Genomic DNA, 27,096 nt, shown 5'->3' with positions numbered 1-27,096 from the left:
CAACTTGCTGTCTATGTTAAGGGTATGTCTAGAAATTATGCGATAAATGCTGCAGCGAGAGAACTGGCGGGGCTAGAAGGACAGACCATATTTCTCTTGTATTTGTTTCTTTTCACTCGCTACCTGTTACAGAATTCAACTTGTTGTCTGTACCGTTACATTCAAGGTGTTGAATAATCAAGCCACATCATATCATAAAGATAGTACCGCATTGTTCCAGGAGAGTTCTTCGCTCTTAGACTGCATGCTTGCTTGTGGTATTTCTTAAAGGAGAATGGGTGGCAGAGCTTGAGATTTGAGCTGATTGCTGCCCCTCCCTGAGCCTGGTTCTGGCAGACTTTCCTTCCTGTTAATATGAGCATCACTTGATGACAATAGGAAGGAAAAACTCCCTTTTAACAGGAAGGAAAGTCTGATGACTCTCTATGACATAGAGAGTCATCTGATTGTTAGAATTTTCTCTTGTAGGGTCTTTGCTCTACAATATAAAGTGTGTTGAGGTGACAGTTTTGGTGATTTGATGTGATACAAAATGAAATTGAATTTAATTAAATGTAAATGACACAGCAAGTAGTTGTAATCATGTCAACCTCTTTGTGTAAAAGGCTTAACTTCTTTGAGTTTTAATATTAGAAGGAAGCCCTATTATTGATCAGATGAAATGTAATAGGTGGCTTTGATCTACACTTTACAAGTGTTCTCAAAGTTTTGATGACTGAGTGCCAGTTTACAGAGCCAGCAGATCAGTGAGGGCCTCACACATATAATACACACACCAGACACATTTTAATATTTTTTTTATGTGTCTATTCAGAGAATATCCATTTCCGGGTGGCAATTTTCATTTTTGTACTGGTCCATAATTGGGAGGAAGTAGTTCTCTTTACGCCGGCTGTATTTATTAATGTTTAAAAAGTTTTGTGTGATGTGAAAAGAAGGGCAAAAATTTAATGGAAACGTTCTCTTGGTCTCACACAATAACATAGTGTGACATAAATTGTGCATTCAATAGTGCATTCTTTTCTTTACTTTGAGGCAGCAGAAAATATAACCTCCAGGCCAATGACAGCCTGAAAGTTGTTCTTTGAGAACTCTGGCTAGGGAGACTTGTTCAAGTAAAGCAAACTGCTGCCATGATTCACTAGTTATAAATATGACTGTGGCTGAAGTTTCCAGTAGAACATTGTTTTCTAAGCAGCACTTTCAAAGTTAGAAACATGACATCTGAAGAATGTGAAAATGTCAGAAGTCAAATTGGTATTCTAAGCAAAGAGGGACTCTCAGCATCAAATTATAGCTAGAGTGAAGGTCTGAACTCAAGGTCTAAGTGGGTAGTGCATGACTCTTGAAACACTTTAAAATGCTACTTTGAGCAAGTGAAGGAGAAGGAGCACTCCATTCTTGTGATACCGTCTGGTTTGCATTTTAATGGAGCAATGTTGCAGTAGGACAGTGACTTTACTGGTACAGTTGGTTTAATGGGAATGACAATCATGTCTTTTTTATTAGACCGAGTAAGAAGCTGGTTTAGTTATGAAAAGATACCACAATGTGGCAACTGATAGCTGGATAATATCTTGACAAAACAACCAATGAAAAAACCTCAGTAATATCAGTCAATAATATAGCTATACATGTTTGAAATTGCTATAAAAGTGTGGCAATAACTATGACTACTAAGGTCTCATTAAGAAGATGATAAGAATGTTAGGTTATTTTTCAAAGTTGCAAACTTTATTAGTTTGGGTAAGGCTACAAAATGAAAATTAAAAACTTTAACAGAAACTAGATTGACAGACTTTAACATGAAATTAGATTAGGATGATCAAGTCTTGTTAAGGTGCATGCTTGTTCTCTGTCGCAACACACTAGAACTTTGCTCATGAAGCACATAGCAGGATATGGTCTCCTTCAGACATGTTTGTACAGCTTTTTTATATTGCTTCAATACAGTACCAATGGGTCTCTGCATGCCATATTAAAACTGTATACGAAAATGTATTACCCCAACCTTCTCCTCATCATCTATTTTTCAACATTGTTTCTTAGAATCTGTTTTCCATCTTTTTCTTTTTTTAAAAAATCAAATCCCTAAAAAAGAGGTTTGTCAGTCAAACTGAAAACAGGAGCAAACAGACATTTCTGGAACATGGCCTTGTTTGTACGTTCACAATGTTTTACAGTCTGTGTGTGTGTGAACTTGTGTGTGTGTGTGTGTGTGTGTGTGCGCGCTTGTGTTTGTGAGTATGTTCATTTTCTTGGAGCCAGAAGATCTTCAAAAAATTTCCAAGGAAATATTCCCCATGCTGTATGTGTTTGTGTATGCAAACCAAGAAGACTTAAATGTGCAATGGAGAGAAAGTGTTTGCACTGCAGTTCTCGATAATTTGTTCTCCTTCCCTGTTTTTCCCTCCCTCGTTCTACCTTCTTTACTTTCCTATTCCTCTTCCAACTCATTTTAAATTCCCACCATCTCTCTCTTTGACTCAGTTCATCTCTTTGTGAAAAAATACATGTAGTGAAATGTGTGGTCATGTGTATCTGTGACTAATCGTGATGCAGTGCAGAGGTAGACTCTTGCACAAGTCACCTCAGCTCTGACTTGACTTATCAGTGCTGCAAATGCTATAAAACAGACACGTGTAGAATTACAACTCTATGTATTTGTCAAGAGTCTCAGAAGTTTTACTTCAGTCTATACTGGAGATTGGATATAAAACAATTTATGGCGTATTCAACCAATGACTTCCTTTCTTACCAAAGACAACTGAGACAAAGGCAAAATATATTGCTCAGAGAAAATGCACAAGTGTCACAGTGGATCAGAAAGTTTCCATGACAAATACATATACATAGATATATTAAGTTCATCACTAAGGAAATTTTGACCAACTGAGATTATTAATAAAATTGAACTAACACTTTCAATCTTAAAAAATATATAAAAAATTAAAAGAATATTTAAGTCTAAATCTCCACAATTTTATTCCACAAACTTGCAGTTATACCCTTTCCTATTGAAGAAAAGCATACATTAAGGTCAGGCAACAACATTGGTTTCCTTCCCTTGGGACAAACAAAGTCTGCCCAGCTTTGTAAATTTATGCCACCATCCAAGTACTGTTTGACAAAGAAAGAACTAGAAAGAACTCAAGCTAACAGTTCTATTCACAAAGCCAATGTCAAAATAATCACAGAAAATAAGATGTTTGACATTAATTAGTTCCACAGACTTTCCTTTTTGTATCATGCATAAATCTGCCTCGGGAAATGTCATGCACATTTGTCCAAGGTGTCAAGAAACATGTTAGCCTGTCGCTCCATCTTTTAAATCCATTTGAAGTAGATTATAATTAAGCACCTTCGCTCGATCTTACTTGTTAGGCTCACAATATTGTTTGACAATGTGGCAGGAAAGCACAAGTCATGGAAAGGAGTGGGAGAGACTGATAGACAAGAGACAGTAATTTGGATACAATGAACCTTAATGAGACAAAAGTAAGCCTTTTGTTGGCACTTATGTAGTGATAGGTCATGAGCTTTTTTGTTACAGTGCTCCATTTTAAACCAACATTAAGACAAGACAGACAATACGCTAACTAAGAATAGTACAATATATACATATATATACATACATACATACATACATACATAAGTCACTTATAAATAAATAGTTGGAAAAGAAACATGTGTAGCTGTAGCAGCAAACAGTGTGTTAAGTGGATGCGTTGTACAGGGAGATGGCCACAGGCAGGAATGATTTCCTGTGTCGTTCAGTGGTGCTTTTCGGTAATCTCAGTCTCTCACTGAACGAGCTCCTGTGACTGACCAACATGTCATGGAGTGGGTGGGAGGTGTTATCCAACATTGTCTTTATCTTGGACAGCATCCGCCTCTCCGACACCACCTTGAGGGAGTCCAGCTCCATCCCCACAACATTGCTGGCCTTACGGATCAGTTTATTAAGTCTGTTGGCATCTGCGACCCTCAGCCTGCTCCCCCAGCATGCAACAGCATAGAGGATCGCGCTGGCCACAACAGACTCATAGAAAATCCTCAGCATTTTCTGGCAGATGTTGAAGGACCTCAGTCGCCTCAAAAAATAGAGACGACTCTGGCCCTTCCTGTAAAGTGCTGTGGTGTTTTTAGCCCAGTCCAGTTTATTGTCAATGTGTACTCCAAGGTATTTATAGTCCTCCACAATGTCAACACTGACCCCCTGGATTGAAACAGGGGTCAAGTGTTTCCTGGTCTTCCTGAAGTCCACGATCAGTTCCTTGGTCTTTGCCACGTTGAGCTGCAGATGATTCTGCTCACACCACGTGACAAAGGAGTCGACCACAGCCCGGTACTCTGTCTCATCATCCCTGCTGATGCATCCAACCACCGCAGAGTCATCAGAAAACTTCTGAAGATGGCAGGTCTCTGTGCAGTGGCTGAAGTCTGTGGTGTAGAGGGTGAACAGCTGAAGATGTTTTACATAATAATGTTACCTAACTACCTCTCTCTATATATATGTGTGTATATATATTCATTTCATTCATCCTTTTCCAGCTCTTTTTGTCAAACATCCCTGGCACTACCATCCCAGCTTCTCTGCCCTCTATTCCCCCTTTCATTTTTCTGCTTCAAATTTTCCTGGCATGGGGTGTCACGTTCTCTGTCCTCTGTCCCCTGTCCCCCTTTATCGGCATTCTTCCTCTAACATTCCTGGCAGCAGGATGTGCACTACCTTTCCTCATTCCAGCTTTCACACATTTTAAACACCAACTACCAGATGCTTCCAGGATCTCTCAGTATTCCTTCTCATTGTTTTACTTTTTTTCTTCAGCAAGCTTCAGTTGCTGCTGGGCCCTCCAGCTCACAGCATTTCTCCTCCTGCTCCTATCGGCAGCACCGGGTTGCACCGAGTTGTAAATGCCACTAACTCAAACCCTTTTTCTCCATCTTTCATGGCAGCTTCCAGCAATGTACGGCCACAACTAACAGCTCAGGCCCTCATTCTCTCTGTCATCAAACCCACTCTTCAGTCAAACCCTGCTGAATTCGCTATTTTCAAAAACATCTCCAGCTTCAGCACAACCCCAGAAACAAATAATGACTACCGGTAGTAAATATACACACTTGGCAAATCTTATTCTCCCCCTCTTAAGTAGCCTGTGCCACCTGGAGAGACTAACACCCAAAAAGGTGTTATCCTCAGATATACCTCAGTCTTAGGAGCTTACTCCACTGGAATTTGGTTACACTTCTTCCCTCTACATAAATGTCTTCTGCTCTTCTTTCCCCTCCTGAAGGGAAGAATCAATCATTACAGCCCAAATCACATCACAACCCAAAGGGCATACATCAGCTCTACCCACATATGCTCCAGCTGTTCCTCTAAAATTCAAATGTCTGAATCCACATTGTCTTATACTAGCATGCCCTTGCCTCTGGCACTGACATAAAGGGTAGATTAGTTATGGACCAATGGGCCACACTATTTGTAACAACATCACTGATTTTGGGTGTAACATGTCTGTGTCACTGCCTCCACACCTGCTCCTTCTGTGACAATGGATTCCTGCCCTGCTTACGGATGTATTTATTTAATTTATTTTTCTTTGTTTTAAAGGTGTTTCAGAAGGCTACCACTCAGGGATTGTCAAATAGCCATCAGTATTATTTACACCCATATACTGTTGACATGCTATCTGATATCCTCATGTTGGTGATGTTCCTGGATCAACGTATTAATGTTTGTCCAGGACCAACATTGCATCTGACCAGTCACATTGTTACGATGTCATAACTTTGTGAGTCGGGAAAAACCCGCTGATGTCCACTCAAGAAAAAAGTAGCAAAAAGGGGGAGTCAGGGTTAGAATTACGGTTTCGAGTGTGGTGTGTTTCCACCTTACAAAACTATGCCATCTCTACAATGTCATTGGTCACTTGCAGTGTTGATTCTGGACCAACATTAGTTTTATTGATCCAGGAACAACACCAACACGACAATATCTGCTTAAGCTACTGTTGACAGTCCGCTTGAGAGAATTTAAGGAGAGGTTTATGATTGGCTTCTTTGTCCATTTTACACATCAGCTCAGTAGGCAGCCAGGAAACATTCATGGGAAAAAACACATCAACATATATCAGCCCCACATGGAGGCCCAGCGTCAATTACTTAATTCTCACTGATTCTCAGCCAAAGCTGAAAACATTCACGGCTGTCATAGTGCAGTTGGTGACTCCTTATCTCATCTCTCTGTCTCAGAGACAAAGACATCAAAAAAAGAACAATTACATCACACTGACTATTGTGGTTTCTTGAATTAGAAAAGTGTGTTAAGCAATAAGCATTACACTAAACTTACTGTAACTTAATAGATATTTAAGCTATCTTATATATTATGGTATTAGTGCGGAGATTGTTTGATCCATTGGTACTGAAAATACTTTGTAACATTTTGATGACTGGTTTTGTTATATTTCTCTGGATTAACTAAAATTTACTCCTCAGCATATTTATGAGTGTGGAATCCTTTTTAATTTCACTTCATTTGAACTGTGCCTCAGTTACTTCTGCTTAGCTGCTTAAACATGAAGAAACTGCTGGCTATTAATTGTCCTAATTTATCTCTTTATACCCCCAAATGCTTGCATATGAGATATCTGAGTTGCTACAATTGTTTGAAGTTACTTTTTCTGACCTAATTCAACTCTTGGAGGACTGACTCTTGCATTTTTTGAGTGTCCTTGTGTTGTGAGACAAGTAGGCAAGACCAATTGGCATTGTTCTCTCCTGGCCAAATAGCCTGTCAGTGTTTAATCATCCAGTCAGTCAATCCACCATCCAAGGAAAAGACTGAAAAAGTTTTAGTGAATTTAGAGCAGAGTTGAACTAGAAAATAGGTCATGAGCTTTTTTCTGGTTTGCCAACATGACACAAGGCTGTTTTGATGACTTGTTCCCTGGGTGTCACAACCAAGTGCTCTGCACCAAATGCAAAGTGAATATGCAATCGAAAATATGAAATGTTCAGAATCACAGTTAATCAGGTGTCCCATTAGAAATCATTACACTTGTGAATATTTTTTTTCAAGTTTTTTAAGTTACAGATGCTATGAATTCCTAATACATAAAAAAGTGACTGCACTAGTTAGAACAAAAGCTTTACATTATCCTCAAAATGTGAGCTGACTTTTTCAGAGATGAGTCAAAGAGATGTGTCTGAACACTGTGTAACCATCAAACATCATCTCCAGGGATTTGGCTGAATTTTTGGTGAGCCTGAAATCAGATTTTCTCTTTATTTTTTTGTGTTGCACATTTTGTGTTGCTTTCTTTTCTTTCTTTCTTTCCTTTTTTTTTTTTATTAGTGTACGCATCATTACTTTTATTCATGAATGTGATCATAGAACTACACTGGTTATTTTAGTTTGCAAGTTTTTTTTATTAATACCACCAGCTAGTATCTGTACACCATTAGGGATTTGTGTACATTGTGTAGAGAAAGTGTACATTATGGGCTGTGTGACCATGTATATGTATGTACAGTGGGGCAAAAAAGTATTTAGTCAGCCACCGATTGTGCAAGTTCCCCCACCTAAAATGATGACAGAGGTCAGTAATTTGCACCAGAGGTACACTTCAACTGTGAGAGACAGAATGTGAAAAAAAAATCCATGAATCCACATGGTAGGATTTGTAAAGAATTTATTCGTAAATCAGGGTGGAAAATAAGTATTTGGTCAATAACAAAAATACAACTCAATACTTTGTAACATAACCTTTGTTGGCAATAACAGAGGTCAAACGTTTACTATAGGTCTTTACCAGGTTTGCACACACAGTAGCTGGTATTTTGGCCCATTCCTCCATGCAGATCTTCTCAAGAGCAGTGATGTTTTCAACTCCCGCCACAGATTTTCTATGGGGTTGAGGTCTGGAGACTGGCTAGGCCACTCCAGGACTTTCAAATGCTTCTTACGGAGCCACTCCTTTGTTGCCCGGGCGGTGTGTTTTGGATCATTGTCATGTTGGAAGACCCAGCCTCGTTTCATCTTCAAAGTTCTCACTGATGGAAGGAGGTTTTGGCTCAAAATCTCACGATACATGGCCCCATTCATTCTGTCCTTAACACGGATCAGTCGTCCTGTCCCCTTGGCAGAAAAACAGCCCCATAGCATGATGTTTCCACCCCCATGCTTCACAGTAGGTATGGTGTTCTTGGGATGCAACTCAGTATTCTTCTTCCTCCAAACACGACGAGTTGAATTTATACCAAAAAGTTCCACTTTGGTTTCATCTGACCACATGACATTCTCCCAATCCTCTGCTGTATCATCCATGTGCTCTCTGGCAAACTTCAGATGGGCCTGGACATGCACTGGCTTCAGCAGCGGAACACGTCTGGCACTGCGGGATTTGATTCCCTGCCGTTGTAGTGTGTTACTGATGGTGACCTTTGTTACTTTGGTCCCAGCTCTCTGCAGGTCATTCACCAGGTCCCCCCGTGTGGTTCTGGGATCTTTGCTCACCGTTCTCATGATCATTTTGACCCCACGGGATGAGATCTTGCGTGGAGCCCCAGATCGAGGGAGATTATCAGTGGTCTTGTATGTCTTCCATTTTCTGATGATTGCTCCCACAGTTGATTTTTTCACACCAAGCTGCTTGCCTATTGTAGATTCACTCTTCCCAGTCTGGTGCAGGTCTACAATACTTTTCCTGGTGTCCTTCGAAAGCTCTTTGGTCTTGGCCATGGCGGAGTTTGGAGTCTGACTGTTTGAGGCTGTGGACAGGTGTCTTTTATACAGATGATGAGTTCAAACAGGTGCCATTCATACAGGTAACGAGTGGGGGACAGAAAAGCTTCTTACAGAAGACGTTACAGGTCTGTGAGAGCCAGAGATTTTCCTTGTTTGAGGTGACCAAATACTTATTTTCCACCCTAATTTACAAATAAATTCTTTACAAATCCTACCATGTGAATTCATGGATTTTTTTTTCACATTCTGTCTCTCACAGTTGAAGTGTACCTCTGGTGCAAATTACTGACCTCTGTCATCATTTTAAGTGGGGGAACTTGCACAATCGGTGGCTGACTAAATACTTTTTTGCCCCACTGTATGTGCAAAGTGTAAGTCACTGCAAGCTGAAGTGATTAATTCACACCCCCACATGATGAGATAGTTTCATAACCAGTTCATGTGGAGTACCGATGACGGTACATTACCACACCCACACAACCACACAACCTCTCGTACACACACATACTCACAAACTGCACATGCTTTGTTATGAAACTTCAAACACTCTCCTAGCACAAGGAAAGCATCCCTTTAAACCACTCTCAGCAAATTCACAAGAGAAAGTTTGTATAGCCCGTGAGTGTTTGTATGTGAGCGCTGAGGATGTCTTTTTGTGGTCCTCTCCTCTTGTGAGGACCAACTGAAAGAGATGAGCAGGAAAATCCATTATACCTGCATTGTTCTGTCAATTTAGTTAATGTTTCATACGGTATGTCGTTTTAAAGGTCACAGACTTTGATAAGTTTCTGCATGAAAAATCAGTTAAATCATAATTTATTTTTTTTTATTCATTAGCCCTTTATTTAAAGTGCAGAGAGATTTTTTTTTAATTTACTAATCTAAAATATTTTGGATGGGTGTGGAACTTAAGAATCTTTGTATGAAATGAACCTACTGCAATCCAATGAAGATGCTGTACCTGAGGTTAAACTGTATGTTAATATTTTCCAGTGACAAACACCTTGATTTGACTCATTAAAATCAGTGGGATTTGGCAGGTGGTGGAACCCTATGATCCAGCATGGTGTTACAGCCTGGGAAAATGACTCACCTCAAAATCCCTCCAAAAATGGTTTTGTACTATGAGCGCTGATGGTCTTGTTTTCTTTATGGATCAGCTAAGAGATCAGCTGGTCTGTGCTGCTGCTGTGGTTCTGAGATTTTCTGCACTTTGGGGATTTAGCTATCTGCATTCTACAATATATCTGTAGATCTTACATTGGTTTTTGAAGTTTAAGTGAATAAAATCATTCAGCGGGTTACTTATGAAGGAAAGTGCTCAACACAAAGCTGGAAAAAAATGTCTGGAGTTCAGTGGACAGGTATGGTCAATATGGTCAGTTGTGTTAAAAAAAAACAAACAAGTAATGCACAGCTACTGTTGATATAATTGATTAAAACTGTAGGCAACTGAATGATATTTTAAATGATTTTAAATGCATTGTGCAGTACTGTTTCACATTTAATGTTTACTGCCAATGAAACATATTATTCTCAAAAAGAAGAAACAAAACAAAACGATGAATAACACGTGAAATGTCCCACTGACATCCAAAGTGCTTCATTTCCACCTTAATTTTCTGCTAATGTACTGCAGTAGTCAAAATGAATCACCTTTTAGGTCCTGGAACCTGGTGAGAAAGCCAAATACTGAATTGAGGCTATTCCTGTCTCCTGTAGAGTCTATAATACTTTAAAAGTTGTTAATGTGAGCTCTGAAGTCAGTCCTTTCACTGCACAGAATGGCTGCCAGTCTGCAAATGACCTCCTTTTTCAGACTCTGCTGGACTTCAGCTTTCCTTCAGTTTATTTTAAGAACTTAAAACATATTAAAGCTGTTTTTTTGATAAGAGACTGGACTTCAAGGAAGAGCTGACTGATACCAGCTGAAGTCAATAAAATGAACCATAGCTAAGACTAACCATACAGTAAATTTATTGTCAACATTCAGCGATTTAATGTTTCTATCTATCCTATTCAGATTACATGTCACATAATTGTCATGTTTCGGTTGTGTACAGGCAGGAGAAGGACCCACACGCAAAGCTCACGACAACAAAATTAAACTCAAAAAGCTGCTTTATTGCATAATGGCATGGAAAACTAAACTAAACTGGGCCGTGGATAACTAACACACATCGAAACACAGCCATGAGGGAGACTACAACACTGACAAAGAGAAACACAGGGCTTAAATACACAGAGGGATAACGAGGGAATGAGACACAGAAGGAGAGCACAGCTGGGAGTAATCAGGCTGGACGAGACAAGGGAAGCAAAACTAGAAACGCTGACATGAGACACGGACCTTCAAAGTAAAACAGGAAACACACTGACTGAACTCTAGACATGCAAACTTAACAGCAACTCAGAAGACAGAACATAGGGACCTGAAACATGGGACAGAAAGGCACAGTAGACACAACGTGGACATAACAACGCCACAGGGAAAGATTAAAACAAAACACAGAACCTCTTAGAAAATAAAATAGGAAACATAATGAAACGCAGGCATGACTACATGAACTTAACATAACAGACATGAAACACATGAAGGGCAAGGGAGACTTAACAGGGGTTGGAAGACACAAGGGGAATCTAATAACAAAGAACTAGAAAAACTCATGAGCTTAATCATATAAACATCCAAATAAACTAAACTCAAAACACTTGGTCATAAGACCCAGGATCGTGACAATAATGAGATAATCTGAATATAAATTTAATCGAAATAATGCAACATTGTTTATCAAAATGTGTATGTATTTTCATAGATCACACTGGGGATTGTTATCATCTTTACCACCTGTTTCTATAGCGTTACTGTGATATGGGCAAAATGTTGACTAGATCATCACTGGTGATGAGAACTAGTTGCCATATGGACAGCAGTAAATGGTCTATTCTGAGACTTGAAATAATAAACTCAGCACTTAGACAAGGGTTAAAGGCTTAGTCACATCCAAGTCTTGTCTCAAAGCTCATCTCATATATCATCCTCTCTGACACAGCTGTAACACTGTATATGACAATAGGTCAATAGTGCTTAGCATTTTAGGTATCTACCCTTAATTATGAGGCTCATGTCTAAGATCAATAAGTAAGAGTTGTAATCACTCAGCTGCTTTCCTGGGTATTCAGCTGCTAGTCTACATCTCTTCCATTTCCCCATGCTGTCAAACTCAATGTTGAGATCATTGCTCTGCTCCAGTCATTTTCTTGCCTGCCTTGTTTGACCCAATTAGCCTTGGTTTTGCATGCTTTAAATCTGAGTGCTCTGCCTTTCAGAATCTGTTTTTTGATTTTGCTGAGTCAATCGCATGGTGGCACACCATTCAAAGGGTACCTTTGGTACCTACATGGCCTGGTTAAAGGAGAAGTTTTTACAGAAACACCGTTAATATCCGGTCATACCTAGGAACCGCTTCAGTTCCCGCCTGGTGGTTGGAGTCGGATAGTTTAGGATTGCAGCAATTTTCGCCTCCACCGGGCGGACCTGTCCAAAACCAACCTGCTTACATAGGTACGGGACTGTTGCCTTGTCAAACTTGCATTTAGCGAGATTGAGGCCTCATCCCCATCCAAGCCTCCATCTTCATCGTCATGCTAATTCATATCACTGCTGGGATTCTGTTCCGCTATGATTGGTCATCGGAGTATAATCATTAGATAGCTTAACTGAATTCTCTATCTCAATAAATCATCTTCAATTCTTCCAAATGATCCTTACCTAATGAGTTTGTTCACACACTGTCACTCTGTTTACACCACAGAAACATCCTATTATAGAGAGTGTGTGATACTTTTCACAGTACAATCCTCTTAAAGGGCTGTGAAATAAAATATTCCTTTAAGAGGGTTTCAATAAAACCAAAAAGAATAAACAGAGTTTACACAAGTTATGGAATTAATCTTGCAGGTCAACAGATGACTACAGTTGACATAGGATAACAGAAAAAAATATGGCTTCTTATAAACTACCATTAAAGTTACTCTATCAATAACCTCTCGATTGATTTTCTTCAATTAACTGTAAAACTCCACCGATGAAAGTGTACTCTGAAGTGGTGCTCTTGCAGAAGCAGCTGGTTTGTGACATTCAGAACCCTGAATAATCTTCACTGAGTGACTTTTTAATTTCCTGGAAACAATCAATTTCATCAGGTGTCACATTTTTCTTTTTTTCTTTTTTTTTTTTTTTTCTTTTTTTTTTTTTCTTTTTTTTTGGCCTGTCCCGTTTGGCTCTTTTGCCATCAGAATTGTTGTCTAAAGGCAAAGAAAGATGCCCAACGGATTTACTTTACCAAACTGACCATCCCAGCCTTGCCGTAATGGTCCATTTGATTCACCTTTTATTGTTTATTTTATTTTCACTTACTGAATACGGGACAGACTTGACTGGGGGAAAGAAGGGGAGAAAGAAAGAGGGAAAGAGAAACAGCTGAGAAGAGGGACGGGGGAGAAGGGCAAAAGACAAAAACCAACAGAACGGGCAGAGAAAAAAAATGCATATATCAATCACCTGGGTCACCTGCTGAGAAAGAAAAAAGAAAGCAAGCAGAAGAGAACAAGAGTAATAGAATAAACAACATCACAATGATATATGGGAATATGACAGTAAATACTAAATGTTAAACATTATTGTGCAGCACATAAGATCAACAGAACACAGTGTGCTTTGAGGTAGGAGCCAAAAAGGGTGTAGTTTGTGGGTGTGATCACCCGTGTGTACACCTGTGAGCATGGACGCGCTTGTTTTTTGTTTTTTTAAAAGGTTCCTTCATGTAATAATCTGCTAGAGGGTGTGGGGGGGCCACAGCCCCGTCCTCCAGGGCGTGAAGCAGGTGTGGAGGAGATCAAAACTCCAGACATCCAGAGGCCCCCAGAACACAAGAGACCAAGGAAGACCAACAGAGGGGCAGCTGCGCCACTGTCCCAGTAAGAGCTGAGGAGAGTCCCAGATGAGGGCTCACTCAGCAGCCGCGGAGCAGAAGCCAGGGGGAGTTGCAGTGACGCGCCCGTGAGCTCCGCCGGCAGCCAGCTGCGCCTGAGTGACCGAGCCCCAGGCCGAGAGGCCGGGGGCACCCCACCTCCGAAGTGGCCCGAGCGAGCCCCAGGCTCCAGGCCCCGATAAGCGGCCGCCAAGTAGTGAGCCGGTGTGTACCCGGACGCCCATCCCCGGACACAAAGAACCACCAACGCACCGATGTCTGAGGGGGTCCGCCACTGGCAGGGGAAGTGGTGGTAGGGGGAGATAGGCCTCCAAACCTTGGAGGGCCTGAGATGTCCCCAGAGAGGTGGCGCCTGACACCCAACCTGACATATAGACACAGACATACAGGCACACACAGATACAAACATCCATTCCCACCCTCATGCTCTCATATGCACTTACTCCACACTCAACCAACGTGGAGACAGACATAAAGAGACGTTGTACACACGATCACACTCCCCAAGCGTACTCTACAAACCGGGTCTAGGTGCCCCCGCCCCTGGAGGGGGGAACTGCACCCAGACCCAGGTGGTGTTTCCCTTTTCCCTGCGGTGGGGGGAGGCAGACCGCCCCGACTCCGCAGCAGCAGGAAGGCTCCACACTCCAGACCGCAGTCGGACGGCCAACTCCTCCTCCTAGTCCTAGCCCCCCTGCTCCAGCAGGTCGCAGAGAACGGGGGTGAGAGAAGACTCCGAACCTCCCTCCACCCGCTCATTGTAATGTTGATGCATGTGTGTTCTAAGGTGCATTTAAAACCCAGGAGGGCTTGGAGCTACCTGCCAGAGAGCAGCAGGTAAGCGCATGGTCCCTCCTGCTAGCCCTCAATGTCTACGTGTATTTAAAATTGAGTGTCACATTTTTCAAAGAGTGCAAACTTTACTGCAGGATCAAACCACATGTACAGATGGTCTTGAGCTTGTGATCAAAAAGCATGTCTAAAACCCCTGGAGTGAGTTTTCATTAAAGCTATGTGGAGTTCACTCTCTGACTTCTGCAATATGTCTGTGTGTGTGTGAGTGAGTGACTCCAAGGCTGAATGTGTATAGTATAGGTTATATACTTCTTTGTGTGTGGCCATGAGTAATTTTGTGTATTCAGCAGCTAAGCAGAAGCGTCCACAATGTTTTCCTGCCTAATAAAACAATTGTACCAGAGTGTGCATACTGTATGTGCGTTTGACCTCTTCTCCAGAGGAGATAATGAGCTTATTATGGAAGGACACGAAACAGAGATTAAAGAGTAGATGAGAAGAAGCAGAGGGACGGAGGGACAGAAGGGGGAAAAAAGAAGTGGCTGGGTGATGACAGAGAGAAAGACAAGAATAGTAAGAGACACTAAGAGGGTCAGATTAGATGTAGGTGTTTAGAGAGGGAAATGAGAGGAAAAAGTGTTGTCAAGGAGGCTGGTGGAGTGGGAGGTATGGATGGATAGGAGGATATGAAAGACAGAATCAAAGATGGAGGTACAGATAACGCCATACAGGGATAAACCAAAAAAGGAAGGATGGGGTAAATGTATAAGAGAGGAGAAGGAAGGAAATCATGCGGCAGAGACATCGTTTGATTGAAGAAGTTACCAATAATTCCTGTGATTGTGTGTGTGATTGTGTACGTGCTTACTGACAGAATGAAAAACTGGGTGCGAGAGCAAGCAAGAGAGTGAGAGAGAGAGAGAGACATAACAAAGCATAAAACTGCAGAAAGACAAAAAACTAGCACCATGCTGGGTCTTTTTCATGTTGCTTTTTCCCCCCTTTTGGGAAAAGATAGGCAAAGCAAAGCACCAGCTGAGAGTTTTGGAGGTTGGATGTGGGGGTGGTGCGGTAGGGAGGTGGGCTGGGGTGGAGATAGATGGAGAGTGAGTGTATAAGAAAGCAGGGTGGGGGTGCAGCCTCTCCCTTTCTCCCTCTACTCTCTTTTCCCTCAGTGTCTCACTTCTCTCGCCGTTTCGTGCAGATTTTCCGTGAGCTGAACAAGGGGGAAGAAAGAGCAGGAAAAAGGAAGAGAAGGGCAAGAAAGACAAGGAAAACAGGATGGCTGAGGTGTTTCTGAAACTAAACCTGGGTAATTAGGTGCTACGCTGGAAAGGGAGAAAAAAAATTGAGGTTGGTAGAAGAGGGCGGAAGAAGAGGAGGTTATTTCCGAAAAGCAAAGGAGTAACAGTGTTGTAGAGAGGCAAGGGAGGGGAGAAAGAAGAAACTAGTACATAGAGTGCTGAAACTTATAAGCATTCCGGATAAACAGTTACAAAGAAGTTAAAAGAAAAAAGAAGCAAAAACAGAGACGAGGGAAGATTGCATCCGGAGCTGACAGGTGAAACTCGGCTATCCAGGATGGACAAAGTAGAGCGAGTGATGAAGATGGTGAAGAGGATGTCACCAAGGAAGAAGAGGAGGGAAGGAGGGGGAGGAAGGGCAGGAGGACCAGGAGAGCTGGAGAGCCCAGATACCCTGTGTGATGAACTCTGTCGTTTCAGCCTCTGCATTAGCGGTGAGAAGCTGCATCTCAAAGTTGTGTGTGTATATGTGTTTGTGTGTGTGTGTGTGCGCATACGCGCAAAGTTTGATGTTGTTGAAGAGTGATGTGAGTGATATAGTGCTAGTGTGTTTCACAGAAATGTCTGCATTGTTTCTCTCTGTACTAGTGGCTTTGTTTACAACGTATGGGTTGGCTGCCTTTCTTATTAGATAACAGCAGAGCATATTTGTGAGCTCTCTGGCTGGCATGTCAGAATATATATAATATCAAGTGTTTCCTCGATGCAGCTGCTGTGGCTGGCAGATTGCAACACTGATGTGAAACATAGTGATTTGCAGACACCAGTGTGTGTATCTGTGTGTTGGTCTGAAGTGTTTGGTAAAGGAGAGATGTTTTCATTTCTGAGTAAAAAATGAAAAGCAGCATCTGTACTAGAAGGAAAAAAATGGTCAGATTACTTTAATTGGTTTCTGCACTCGTCTGAATAATGACTGTAACAGTGTATTTTAGTGATGCAGAGGTTAAAACTCTGATAGCAACATGTTAACAAAAAAGAAAAGAACGTTTTCTGACTGTGTTTTCTTGTTTTGTTGGACTTTCAGCAGTAAAAGGATATGTTTTAAAGGCAAACAATTTCCCTTTCACAAGTTTGACCTGTGCATTGCATTTGAACAGTAAACTTGTTTCTGTATCCGCGGTTGGAAACCCTTTCTTCTAATATAGTGTTGGATCAGTAGTTCCTCTATAACTGAAAGGAAGTGCCAAAATGTTTGAGTTATTTTTCTTCTCCAGAGATGTTGGACTCTTCGTCTTGTTTTTGTGACTCTGTTTTCCAGTGTTGTCTGCTACTCCATTCAGTTAATGAGTTACTGCTACTGTTTAATTAGCTCTGAGCTGGCTAGTGGTGATGCTACAGCTTGTTGTCTACCTCATGTTCTTCAAAGACTTTGTAGAGAGTTTCACAGAGGGTTCTCTTTTTAATGCAATTTTGGGATGTTTTTTTCTTGCTTTGATTGTAAACAAACATTAACAAGAGGGAAAATGAGTGCGGTAGTGTTACACACCGGCCCGAAGCCGGGGTGCAACACAACAAAAAGATAAACCCGATACATAATAACGACAAAAAAAATCACACCACGGCAGAATGACGAGAGTTGGTTAATGTATTTACTGAACAGGTAGCGAGCTTCAGGGTGGGCGATGCCAAAACAACAAACAAAACACACTAGAAAGAAAAACAGAGCTAACTTACCTCCCACGATCCCAAAACAAAATACAATTCTCTAACCTGTCTCCCTACCCGAAACAGGAGAAAAGAGGGGAATAAAAGAAAACGGCTTCCCACCCCTACAGCTACCAAGCCCAGGTACAACCCCTTTTTCAGCATTAATATTGCAGCCCCGTGCAGTCACACACCACGACGGTCCCCAGACACACAGCTCACGGGAAACCAGGAAGTCTGCTCGCCGACCCAGTCCAACCCCTTTTGTAGCTGGCCTCTTTCCTTCCTCCACCAATGGGTGGCCTCCACCTGGAAACAAGCAACACTGAATACAAATACAAACAATAACAACACCGTACCGCAAATAATGACCCTGGGTCATAACACCCCCCCACCTAAAATCAAGCATCTCATTAGAGAGATGCTAGACCTAGTATCAAAAACATTAAAACAAACAAACAAATCGAACACTTCCTAGGGGGAAACCAGACTCATCAGTCACTGTCTGTGTCATCACTGATGATCCCCTGCAGGTTGGCCCATTCGGACATTTTCCTGCGACCTCTGTGGGTATTGTTTTCCTGATCACTGTCTGATTCCGAGTTTAGAGTACGCTGATATTCAGAGGACGGACAGTCCTGTTGTTTCTGACTTGCTGAGGCACCCCTGCGTGTAGGTCGACCTTGTGTGGTAATGATGTTGTTGACATCAAGAGCAGCCAGTTCTTGAGCTTGCTCTCTCTTCATTCTGACCTTTTTCCATTTCTGAATAGTTGGCTGACCATGTACACCAAGCTCTTCAAGCTCCTTCTTCAGAACAGCCACCTGGGAGCGGCAGTCCTCCAGCAGCTTCTTGTAATTTCTCCTCACGCCGCAGAGGGCAATATAACGTTCAAGCCTCGCCACCGATTTGTCATCAGACTTTGGTTTTCTGGTGCTCTCATCTTTCTTCACACTCTTCTTCATCTTTTTATCATTTGTTTTATCAGTCTTATTTTCTTTTTCATCTTCCAAAGAAGGTAGTGATGAAACTGAGTCTGAGTCACTGGTTTTCTCTTCCACTTTTGTATCTTCTTTTTCACTGTCAGAAGACTCGTCGCTCCTAATTTTGTCACTCGTTTCTGACTTGCAGTCTCCATCTGATTCGTTTCCTGCATCACTCAGTGGTGTTCTCCTTCCTTCATCTTTACTGCTGGTTACTGTCTCGACGTTCCTTCTCACCATTTTCTTTGGACTGTCACTGCAGTTGCTTTCCTCACTGAGTTCCTCATCAGAAGACTCGTCACTGTCAATTTGACGATTTTCATTTCTCTTTTGTTGTGATTTTTTCACCTCTGGCTCTTCACCATCAGCTTGAGATTTGGCATTTTCTTCATCATTGCTGCTTTCCTTACTTTCTGTTTTGTTGTCCTCTTGAACCTCAGATTCTGATGATGAGCTTGAATGATTATTTTGTGATTTCTTTGCCCAGGATTCATCTTCACTCTCACTCATGACCTCGTCATTTCCATTTTCTCTTTTCCTTTTGTTCTGGAGCTTCTTAGTCTCTGAGTCACTTTCACTTTCATCATTATCCTGCATTTTCATCAGTTCCTCTTGCACCACCTGTTTCATGAAAGTTTTTACTTCTGGCCTTAATGAGTCACATTTGTTGTGTGTCTGATATCTCTTTTTTAAAATTCCCAAGGTCAGCGTGCTCAGGTCTGCCTCGTCACGGAGTTGACCACACACAAACCTGCGGATACCTGCTGCCTCCTTCTCCGACACCATACTAAAAACCTTCGCCGTCCCACCATCTACCCCCGGAACAGAACTATCATGCGGCTCAGAGCCGTCCGGAAACATTTCGGATATGTCCACCTCACCACCCAAGCGACAAGCTTGAGCACGAGTAACCACACATGCCGGATAAACTGTGGGGTCACCCAGCTCCGACGGGAATTGGCATAACCGATCCGAAGTAGGACACTCAATAACTTCCGGCATAGCCGGAAACACTTTTCCCCCGGCCAAGTCATTTCCCAAAACAAGATCAATGCCTTCAATTGGCAGCCGATCTCGAACCCCCACCCGCACAGCGCCCGATACGAAGGACGAGGTCAAAGTAACCGTATGGAGAGGCATGCGTAAAAGACTCACCTTGATACCCCACACCAGCAAATCAGAACCACAGTACGACTGCTGAGAGAAAGGCACGACTCCATGCCGCGCCACCGAATGCTTCGCCCCTGTATCCCTCAAGATGGTGATCGGAACCCGGTCCCCCGCATCACCAGACAACGATAAAAACCCCGTCGAAACAAACGGTCGAAACACCTCATCTATCCCCCGCGGAACGACGCCAACCGGCATTAAGCTAGGGCGGGTTACCGCGGAGCAACACTGCACGGCCCCCCCCGAAATGTCGGCCCGCGCCCCCTCCCTCACCCTCAGCACGGGACAAGAAGCAACGAGATGACCGAGCTCATGACAAAAAAAACATCGGCGGTCCCCAGCGGCCACCGTAGGGCTACGCCGCGAGAGCGGGGGAGAACGCCCTCCCCCCACCTCCGGCAAAACTCTAGAACCCCGACGTAACGGAGGGGAAAAACCCCTCTTGTGCGTCAAAGCAAACTCATCTGCCAGAACCGCCGCTTTCGCGAGGGAAACGACCTTCTGCTCGTTCAAATAAACAACCACCCGCTCCGGCAGACACCCCTTGAAATTCTCCAATAACATCAACTCCTTCAACTGTGCAAACTCCTTAACCTCACTAGCCTGGCACCACCGATCAAAGAGCAAACCCTTCTCGCGCGCAAACTCCACATAAGTCTGATCCCCCCCCCTCACACACTGCCGAAACTTCTGACGGTACGCTTCAGGCACCAACTCAAAAGCACGCAATACGGCAGCCTTAACCACACCATAATCTAAGCTCTCAGATGCTGACAGGCTAGCCCACACCTCCTGAGCCCTACCCACCAGCCGACACTGCAACAGCAAAACCCAGACCTCCTCCGGCCACTTTAACGCGGCAGCCACACGCTCAAAAGCAGGGAAAAACCACTCCACCTCTGATTCACAAAAGGGCGGCACCAATTTAATGTGCCTCCCAACATCAAAATCCTGACGGAGAGCCGGGGCGGGACCAGGCGCCGGCGGCGCAGGGAGCACAGAGGGCGCAGGCGTGGGCGGCGTAGAGTCAGGGGCACGCGGTGGAGGTCCGCGCTCCAACTCCAACGCCCTCACCCTCAAATGCATCGCTTCTACCTCCAACCGGTGACTACTCAACTCCACCTCCTTAATGCGGAGCAACAACTGGAGCTCCTCCGCCGACGACCCCACCACCGGAGCAGGAGGAGCCACAGAGGGGGCGGCCACAGGAGGAACAGACAACGGAGCCAATGGCTCCATAGCCGCCCCGCCCGTCCCACCAACAAGCGGCACGCTCGACAGCAAACCCCGCTCGCTCAAAGCCACCGTGACAAGCTGTCGCAAATCATCCTTTTTCACCCCCGCCGGCGCTCGCACATCAAAACGGCCCGCAATAAGCAGCAAATCCTCCCTCCGACACCGACTCAACTGCTGCAAGGAAGGCGCCTCGGCAAATTTATCCACATCAAACTCCATCCGCGGCCACCCACACAAACAACCCCCAAAAACACAAAAAAACCCCACACACCCACACGAACCCCACTACACACAAACGACCCCGAAATCCCTCAAACGGACGAGCCCCCATTTATGTTACACACTGGCCCGAAGCCGGGGTGCAACACAACAAAAAGATAAACCCGATACATAATAACGACAAAAAAAATCACACCACGGCAGAATGACGAGAGTTGGTTAATTTATTTACTGAACAGGTAGCGAGCTTCAGGGTGGGCGATGCCAAAACAACAAACAAAACACACTAGAAAGAAAAACAGAGCTAACTTACCTCCCACGATCCCAAAACAAAATACAATTCTCTAACCTGTCTCCCTACCCGAAACAGGAGAAAAGGGGGGAATAAAAGAAAACGGCTTCCCACCCCTACAGCTACCAAGCCCAGGTACAACCCCTTTTTCAGCATTAAGATTGCAGCCCCGTGCAGTCACACACCACGACGGTCCCCAGACACACAGCTCACGGGAAACCAGGAAGTCTGCTCGCCGACCCAGTCCAACCCCTTTTGTAGCTGGCCTCTTTCCTTCCTCCACCAATGGGTGGCCTCCACCTGGAAACAAGCAACACTGAATACAAATACAAACAATAACAACACCGTACCGCAAATAATGACCCTGGGTCATAACAGTAGGCAAAAGTCAATATAGAGAAAAAGCCTAAGCGGTTTAAGATGTGTCAGAGAGGGAAAATATGAGTGTGCATATTTTCTTCTTGAGCCTCACATATCCCTTCTCAGAACAATATGTCTAATCACTCAGCAGATACTACAGCAGCCTGACTTCAAACGCCATCAAACGACCATCAGAGAACCAAACATTACACTGCAGGCTGAGAAAGGTCACTTTCAAAACAAGAGAGAACTCGGGAATATCAAGGCAAACATCCCCCTCTGTTCTAGCGCAGTAGATTATGTTTTCTTCTTCTTTCAGACAGCATACTCCATTTGCTGAATACTTTCATCACATCTTACAGCAACAGGAGAACAATGAAATGTTTAGTATGCCTAGTATGAATTGCAAACAAGTGGGTCTGATGAAGGGATTGCTTCACCAATAATAATGATGTATAACAGAAATTTCCGTCCTCCAACGAGTAATTGGTATGTGCCCTTTTTTGCATTTAAATTCCCTTGTGTGCTTTCAATCCCACTGAGTGTTCTTCAATCCCTGTTGTACCCGTCCTCAGCCAGCAAACCAAAAAATTGTCCAGCTGTTTATTACTGCTTGTAAACCACACTGGCTGATTGCCAACCACTAAAAAATACCCTGATAAAATGTGAACAAAAAGATTGGTTAAAAGGTCCATTAAAGCTTTACACACAATCTGTTCAAATAAGCTCAATAAGCTGGTCTATATCGTGACTCAAAGATAGATAGACAAATAGATAGATACTTGGGATATATGCAAAATAAAAATAGTACAGTCTACAATAAACAACAAACATTTAACAAAGTTAAAGTGCCACAGGAGTTATACTGGGAGAAAATGTATGTATACAACAGTAATACAAAAACAACAAAGAAAAGAAAAAAAAAACTAAGCAAAAATAAGACTGATAAATAAGAGAGTAGTGCAAATTGCATTAATAAATGATATATACACTATTAATCCAAGAAGAAACAGCATCATGAAGGTATATTCGAAAAACACGTGTAAATATGCCTGACATGTGATCAACTGTCACAGAACGAGTAGTTATTATACTGATTTATACAGCTTTATAGAGTAAAGCAGCAAAAGACAGAAATGTGATACAAAGCTGTTCCTTTTAAATTTGAGGTAAACTTGCTGTTGTTGATATTTAAAAGGGATCTTTAACAAAATGCAGGTTGTTACACAGTTTTCAAATACATTTGAAGTCAAGTATTTAGAAAGAGTTTTTAATTAAAAATATTCCAACTTATGTTAGTTAGGGTTAAGCACATTGATAAATATATAGTTAGGCATAACATGGGAGTTTGGATACTGTAGATATGATCATGAAAATTAACCTTAAGAATCTTCAACTATTAGTATGTATTTTGTGGGATTTTGCTTTTAAAAAAAGTAAATAAAGCATATTCAAAGTCTTTGTTTCAGAACCAGAACAGTTTGCTAAAACTAGATCTTACTGGGATATTTAAAAGAATCAGATGTGTTAAATTGAGATAGTGTGAAACTGTAATCCATCCTCCCACCTACTTTTATTCTAAAACTCTTTCAGAATTGGTTCGTGCATGTGTGTGTTCTGGAACCTAAATATACTCCCGAGCTGCTGAGCCTCTGTATTATTTTCATGCGAGGACATTTTCATCTCTAATCTGCATATTATAATTGTGCCTGATGCAGTGAAATTATCAGTTCCACAGTGAAACTCTCGCCGAACTCCTGCAGCTGTGGACATATATACTGCAAACTAGATGTGTTACTGCGGTGGGAAATTGCCATTAGCTTGCAGACATATCCCACTCGACTCAAACCAATCATCTATCAAACCATCAGGTTTGCTGGATATATAGATAAAATAATCCTCCTGCACATTTCGGAGCGCAGGCATGTTCACACACTACAAGAACACATTTTAGCGTGACTCTGTGACCATTTCAATTTGCTAAAAAGAGACTGAAGGAGCATAAAATGTCCCTGCATTAACAAAATCCCAAAGTCAGACTACAGTGGAGTATTATATCCCTCTACACAACAAATACTTTTCTTTTTTTCAAAAAGCCATCTCAGAGCTGGTTGGACTAAGTAGTATACAAACCATATCTTGCTTTATTCTTTCTTTGTAAAGCATGGTATTACCTCTAGAGTACTACTGTGATCAAGTTGTTTGGGGATAAAAAAGAAAGCAAAGTACTTTGGTAAAATTTGTTAGGCTTGGTGAAAACACAATACTTTTACAATGGCCAGAAAATTGTGAAATCAACTGAATTCAGTCCAATACATGAATAAATCAACTCATTATATTTATACTGTACATTAGGATTTGAAAACAGTTTGGAAGTGCACATCAGTGTAACCAGTGTTAAGAAAGCTGCGGCCTGCTGGAGCGGGAGGGCTAGTAGGAGGAGTTGGCCGTCCGACTGCGGTCTGGAGTGTGGGGCCTCCCTGCTGCTGCGGAGTCGGGGTGGTCTGCCTCTCCCCACCGCAGGGAAAAGGGTAACACCACCTGGGTCTGGGTGCAATTCCCCCCTCCAGGGGCAAGGGTACCTAGACCCGGTTTGTAGAGTACGCTTGGGGAGTGTGATTGTGTGTACAGCGTCTCTTTATGTCTGTCTCCACGTTGGTTGAGTGTGGAGTGAGTGCATATGAGAGTATGAGGGTGGGAATGGATGTTTGTGTCTGTGTGTGCCTGTATGTCTGTGTCTATATGTCAGGTTGGGTATCAGACGCCACCTCTCTGGGGACACCTCAGGCCCTCCAAGGTTTGGAGGCCTATCTCCACCCACCACCACTTCCCCTGCCGGTGGCGGACTCCCTCAGGTGTCGGTGTGTTGGTGGTTCTTTGTGTCTGGGGGTGGGCGTCCGGGTACACACCGGCTCACTCCTTGGCGGCCGCTTGTCGGGGCCTGAGGCCTGGGGCTCGCTCGGGCCCCTTTGGAGGTGGGGTGCCCCCGGCCTCTCGGCCTGGGGCTCGGTCACTCAGGCACAGCTGGGGGCCGGCGGAGCTCACGGGCGCGTCACTGCAACTCCCCCTAACTTCTGCTCCGCGGCTGCTGGGCGAGCCCTCATCTGGGACTCTCCTCAGCTCTTACTGGAACAGTGGCGCGGCTGCCCCTCTGTTGGTCTTCCATGGTCTCTTGTGTTCTGGGGGCCTCTGGATGTCTGGAGTTTTGATCTCCTCCATACCCGCTTCACACCCTGGAGGACGGGGCTGTGGCCCCCCCACACTCCCTAGCAGATCATTACATGGAGAAACCTTTGGAATGCAAGCATGCTGATCCACACAGGTATGCACACATGGGTATTCACAGACGCGGACTAAAGCTTTCTTGGCTGCTGCCTCAAAGCACACTGTGCGCTGTCTATCTTGCGTGCTGCACAATATCGTTTATTATTTAGTAAATATTGATATCTATGACTAGCTAGTTTATTGTGATGGTGCTTTGTTTTCTCTATTATTATGTTGCTCTTTGTTGTTTGCTGTCTCCTCTGTTTGTTTGTTTTTTTTTGTTTGTTTTTTTTTCTCCATACAGGTGACCCAGGAGTTCTTTTTTTTTTTTCTCTCTCTTCCCCCCCCTTCTCACCGTCTCTTCTCCCCTTTGGTTTTCTTTCTTTCTCTCCCCCTCTTTCTCTCATTCATTCCCCCTGTCCTATTTATTAAAAAAAAAAAAAAAAATGACAAAGGATGAACTGAAGCTCTGCCATCACGTAATGTCGCATACTGCTGTTTCTGATGTCATTTAGAAAAAAAAAAAAAAAAAAAAAAGAAAGCTGTTGCTGATTTCTAGCGTGGGGTGTACTTTTTTGTATGTGTAGAAGGTAGAGCTGTTACATGTCAAAGTGTCCTTGGGATTTCTGAAGCCGAAATTGCCTTCAAGGCATCCATCACTGGGAAGCTTTAAGTGCGTAGAATAAATCTCTCTATAATTTTGTGTGACTGTGTGAATTTTAATTATATTGTGACGTGCTGGATTTGTAATGTAAAATATATACTACAAAAGCATTTTATCCATTCCAGTTTAACTTAGACTGTGAAGGTTTTTGACAAAGAAAAAAAAAGTCACTTTTAGGCTATTTTACTAGATAAATTAATGCTGTCCTGCATTAAGAGTCAAGTTGGCAGCAAACAACTGTCACTTTAGAAGGCCCCTTTTCATTCTGACCATCATATTTCTGTTACAAAATAATGAATCTGGCAGGTGAATGTGGGGATAAAGTTGTGAACAGATATTGGATTCCTAGGTCATTTACAATTACTCATGTGACTGAAAGGCCTTTTAACTAGGGAAAAAATAAGACTGAATGCATATCAAAAGGAATGCAGATCGAGAGGGAAATCAGTCTGTTTGACCTCCTAAGACCCGAACTCTTCCATGGCATGCATTTTTAATTTCTCTTTGATATTTGGGCATATTGGAACCCGATGAATGTAAAAACAAAGAATTACCAGATTTTTCTTTTACCTGATTTTTGTTTCTAAGAAAAATGAGAGCCACATATGAGGATATTTGTTTAAAATTTTGATATATCAGTAGCAGTATAATGTCCTCATAAGTGGATATCAGGCCCTTGTAGAGCAAAATTTAGTATTTTGGTCTAAATAACCCAAAATGTGATGTCCATTTATGTGGACGCCAGGTCCTAGGAGGTTAAAGCTGATCTCAAAAGAAGAACAGGTTAAATAGCATGAAGAATGGGCTACGTTAGCCTTTAAAGAGAAGGATTATAATCTAATGTCCCTGTACAGAAATAACAGATCACAGCAAACACAGGATTTATGTAATAGTGCAGTTGATGATACTTGACATAAAAATCTTCTCCTATATAAAATCATACTGATAACATTGCACCACCTTAGTCAAACAGAAATACATTTCCAATCTACTTTCAATGATGACATATGAACCCTGCTTCTGGGTCCAAACTACTCTGCGTTTAATAAGGCTGTTGTCTTTTTAACGTGTTTTAATGCTTTGTATCTTGCTCTGTTTAATCTGAACAAGCCCCTAAAAACAGTCAGTGATTACTGTCTTGTGATATTTGATTGGGTCAGAAAAGAATCACTCTGAGGCTAACAAACATTTGGAATGGCTACATGAAGCTAAAAATCAGAGATTGCAATGCATAACATGCAGCAGTATATGAATGATCGTGGCTGTGGATAGATAATCTCAGTTGTTCTGCTGATTAAAGTTTGGTCCATTTACAGCATCTTTGTCATGCGATTGCATTTGTCTCTAATTATCAGGAACCCTCATGTTAACTTTTATCGACGGGAAAAACGTTAGCGTTCATCCTCCAGCTTCACT

General features: G+C 42.6%; 2 protein-coding genes across 3 annotated transcripts in view; one reads left to right on the top strand and one right to left on the bottom strand.

Annotated features, from left to right (window-relative positions):
• The window catches only part of grip2b (glutamate receptor interacting protein 2b), a 290,071-nt gene that overhangs the window by 94,344 nt on the left and 168,631 nt on the right, over positions 1-27,096 (top strand). Inside the window, exon 1 of one of the 2 annotated variants that reach the window (XM_080890399.1) lies at positions 15,722-16,282. The exons of the other annotated variant lie outside the window; for it this stretch is intronic. Coding sequence (XP_080746525.1) covers positions 16,126-16,282 — 157 coding nt within the window. The 5' untranslated portion in view covers positions 15,722-16,125. Of the gene's footprint in view, positions 1-15,721; positions 16,283-27,096 lie in introns of those variants that run through there. 2 annotated transcript variants of the gene reach the window in all.
• Positions 17,987-19,821, bottom strand: LOC308401932 (uncharacterized protein; the record flags this gene model as incomplete). The annotated part of the gene is made up of 1 exon (XM_080890401.1): positions 17,987-19,821. Exon 1 carries the CDS (start codon positions 19,613-19,615, stop codon positions 17,987-17,989), a length of 1,629 nt encoding a protein of 542 aa, XP_080746527.1. The 5' UTR covers positions 19,616-19,821.

This window comes from Rhamphochromis sp. 'chilingali' (genome assembly GCF_963969265.1).
Source record: "Rhamphochromis sp. 'chilingali' genome assembly, chromosome: 9".
In the NCBI taxonomy this organism is placed as follows: domain Eukaryota; kingdom Metazoa; phylum Chordata; class Actinopteri; order Cichliformes; family Cichlidae; genus Rhamphochromis; species Rhamphochromis sp. 'chilingali'.
Note: the sequence above shows the minus strand (reverse complement) of the source record. Positions and strands in the feature narration are given on the sequence as shown.